The sequence below is a fragment of the Colobus angolensis genome, unplaced genomic scaffold (genome assembly GCF_000951035.1).
Source record: "Colobus angolensis palliatus isolate OR3802 unplaced genomic scaffold, Cang.pa_1.0 Scaffold76, whole genome shotgun sequence".
Classification (NCBI taxonomy): Eukaryota; Metazoa; Chordata; class Mammalia; order Primates; family Cercopithecidae; genus Colobus; species Colobus angolensis.
In genome coordinates, this window is record NW_012121376.1 from 2,775,718 (window position 1) to 2,779,338 (window position 3,621).

At 51.9% G+C, this 3,621-nt stretch overlaps 1 protein-coding gene across 1 annotated transcript in view; it reads left to right on the top strand.

Annotated features, from left to right (window-relative positions):
* The first annotated feature begins 17 nt into the window (after positions 1-17).
* The window catches only part of ZCCHC14 (zinc finger, CCHC domain containing 14), a 95,585-nt gene continuing 91,981 nt past the window's right edge, over positions 18-3,621 (top strand). The window contains exon 1 of the mRNA XM_011928027.1: positions 18-587. Within this exon, the coding sequence (XP_011783417.1) occupies positions 18-587 (570 nt within the window). The remainder of the gene's footprint in view (positions 588-3,621) is intronic.

Genomic DNA, 3,621 nt, shown 5'->3' on the forward strand with positions numbered 1-3,621 from the left:
GCGGCGCGGGCGGCAGCATGGTGGAGAAGCGCTGCCCGCTGCAGAGGGACGGCGTGTACCGCTGGTTCTCGGAGCTGCCGTCGCCGCAGCGCGTGGAGTTCCTGTGCGGCCTGCTGGACCTGTGCATCCCGCTCGAGCTGCGCTTCCTCGGCTCGTGTCTGGAGGACCTGGCCCGCAAGGACTACCACTCGCTGCGCGACTCGGAGATCAAGGCCAACAACCCGGCCGACCTAGGCAGCCTCACCAACCTGACGGACGAGGTGGTGCGCAGCAAGCTGCTGGTGTCGCTGGCGCTGCTGGGCTCGGAGCAGCGCGAGGCGGCGGGCGTGCTCTACCGCACGCTCACGCACATCGACTCCATCATCCACAACTACGGGCTGCAGCTCAACGAGGGCCGCACGGGCGATGAGTTCCTGCTGCTGTTCACCATGGCCTCCAACCACCCGGCCTTCAGCTTCCACCAGAAGCAGGTGCTGCGCCAGGAGCTTACGCAGATCCAGAGCAGCCTGAACGGCGGCGGGGGCCACGGCGGCAAGGGCGCGCCCGGGCCGGGCGGCGCGCTGCCCACCTGCCCGGCCTGTCACAAGGTGCGTGCCCGCCCCGAGCTCTGCCCTGTACCCAACTCTGCGCCCCCAACTCTACACGCCAAGCCTCCAGCCTGCACCGCGAGTCCCCCACCCAGGCCTCCAAGCCTGCACTGCGACCTCCCCCCCACGCCTCCAACCTGCACCGAGAGCCCTACCCAGGCCTCCAGCCTGCACCACGAGCCCCCAACCCGTGTTCCAAGCCCCATCCCAAGCTTATACCCCGCACCCCAAATGTGTGCCCCACCTCTCCAAGCCTCCACCGTACACCTCAAGTCCCCATCCCGTGTCCCAAGCCCACATCCTAAGCTCCCACTCCGCACCCTAAGTCTGCACTTCAAGCCCCAAGACCACACCGCGGCCCTGAACCCACACCCTCAGTCCCCTCTGCGTGCTCCAAAGCCTCCAGACCTATGCCTCGCGCCCCTTGGGCAGGAGCCGCTGCAGGGGCCCTGGGTCGGAGGATCGGCGGGAGCGGTGCGGGAGACGTCCGCGGTCAGAACTTACAGTCCCGGGTGCCCTCCTTTCACTTAGCCGGCTGCAAACGCGATAAGGCCTTTGTCCCCTTAATGCGGCCCTTGGGTGACAGATTACACATTGCGGCGCCTTGGTTTCCCCAAATCTGGTATTTATTACCAGAAAGGGAAGGAGCCATGGCCATGCCAGAAGCCGCCGGTGAGGTGAACATTGCAAGGCGCTGAGCTTCGCTGAGCCGCTCCCTCCACACAGGTGTTCGGGGCCCCGCTTGGGGCCTGTGTCGCTGGGGGCCTGGGCGCGGGACGTGGCTGTCCGTGTGAGCTCATTTATGGACACGTGCATGCTATATGATGTACGCGTGTGTCGCATGTGGGCATGTATGTGTGCACACGTGTGTGTATTTATGAATGTGCACATGCCTGTGAACGTTGTGTGTGATCGTTTTTAAGAGCCAGGCTACCTGTAACAGAGAAAGACTCTCAGAGCTTTAAATGCCGGTGAAACCTATTGGCGACCCTTAGAAACAAAACCCAGGCCGACTTTGAGTGGGAGAACACCGGTGCCTTAAGGAACGTTAGGTTAAGTTCAAGATCTGCGGTCTCCACATTGAACCGGAAGGGCATCCTGGCCATCCACTTAGCGATGTGAACTTTTGTCTAAGTGTTTCAGAACTGAAAACGCAAAGTGTTTGGGGCTCAAGCTATTTTTAACAGCCCCCTGCAATCCAGTGCCAAAATTTTGCTGCCGGAGGAGATGACTTTGACCTGGTGTGATGTGTATTTGGATTACAAACCGATTTTGTTTTTGGAAGGGAATAGGTTGCAGTCAGGACCAGTCCTGCTGAGTGCCTCTTTGCAGTGTCTTTAAGCTCTTTGAAGTTAAAACTTTGATAAGACTTTGCTTTTATGAGTGGCTGAGAACACCGTCTGGTTTGCTAGGTTTTTGTGTGTGTGTGTTTTTAAAGCTGTCTTTCAATCCTAGATTGTGGCTTTTCCTTTTTAATGTCTTCCTCTAAGAAGTAGTTGTGGTACATTGGTCTTTTTAATTGATTTTTTGTGTGTCACATTTATCTCCAAGACTATAGTTTTTAAGTTCAGCTCTCACCCTAGATTCCAGGCTGTGTGCTGCGCAGAGAGTCCTAGGAAATGTAGTCGTTTCTAGTAATCTGTGTAAGCCTTGACATGCCGGCAAATTGTCGCCTATTCATGGAATCCCACTCATTTATGGTCAGTTTTCATGTGCTGTTACTCCTTTGTGTAGAGTCCACCCACTAATAATTTCTGTGGCTGTTGCTACAGTAACGTCAGCTCTTTAAGGGGATTCTTACTGTGTGAGCACGGGTGCATCACTTTATACAGACAGTGGTGATTATTACTTTGGTTGGGCAGGGAGCTAAATCTAGAACAAAAATATCTTTTATAGGAGAGACTTCCTGTCAAGCAGAAATCCTTTTGATGAGATGAAGGGGCTAATCTATTCCTCTCAGCTCACCCCTGCACACCACCCCCCCAACCAACCCCAAGGCCACGGGCACTTAATTTACCAGCCGTGCAACCTTGGCCAGGATCCTGCCTCTCAGGGTGTCCCTGTTGCAGCGGAAGGGATGTAATCTACCTCACAGGCTTGTTTTGAGGATTACATAGGTGACATGTGAGCTTCCGGCAGAGGTGCAGTAAATGCTGCTTTCTCCGTATTTATGGCCTCTCTGGCTTTTAGCATTCATTTTTATAGAGGTATGCTAACTTAAAGCAAGGCATGTTTTATAGATGCAATTATTTACATCTTGGCCATGAATGTTTATGTGTTCTAAATTGGTTTTTGAATAGTTACTTAGAGCTGACAATTTTTTTGTTTCATCTTTGGAAAACTGGAAAATTCTGTGACCCTTAATGAGAGGATTATTATAAGGAGTAACCTTGGGTTGTCATTTCCGTATTTCAAAACAACCATGGTTTCTAGTTTTCCCTACATCCCCAGTGTCACTGCTAAGCTAATTTCAGCCCCATTCATTTAACTTTAGTTTCTGTTGCTGCCTCAAAGGTAAGACTGACACTGATGAATCCTTTGTTGCTTGGAGCAGTCAACTTAGATGAAATCTAGCATTTAAGGATTTTGCCTTCTTAGTTTCTAAATCTAACATTTGGGGTGATCCTGAAAAAGCAGCCCCGTTAAAGCTGTCTGCATTCTTTTGTAAGCTGTTGTATTTTGTTTTGAACTCTCCCAACTTAGAGACTTTGTATTTTTCTTTCTTTTTTTTTTTTTCTTTTAGAGATACAGATGTCAATTGCTTTTTAAATTTTTTATCCAATTTGAATTTTTATTTCTTGGCCTGGCGAGGTGGCTTACGCCTGTAGTCCCAGAAGTTTGGGAGGCCAAGGTTGGTAGATTGCTTGAGCACAGGAGTTCAACACCAGCCTGGGCAACTCAGCAAAACCCTGTCTCTACAAAAAATACAAAAATTAGCCAGGAGTGGTGGCGCACACTTGTAATCCCAGCTACTCAGGAGGCTGAGGCAGGAGAATCGCTTGAACTCAGGAGGTGGAGGTTGCAGTGAGCCGAG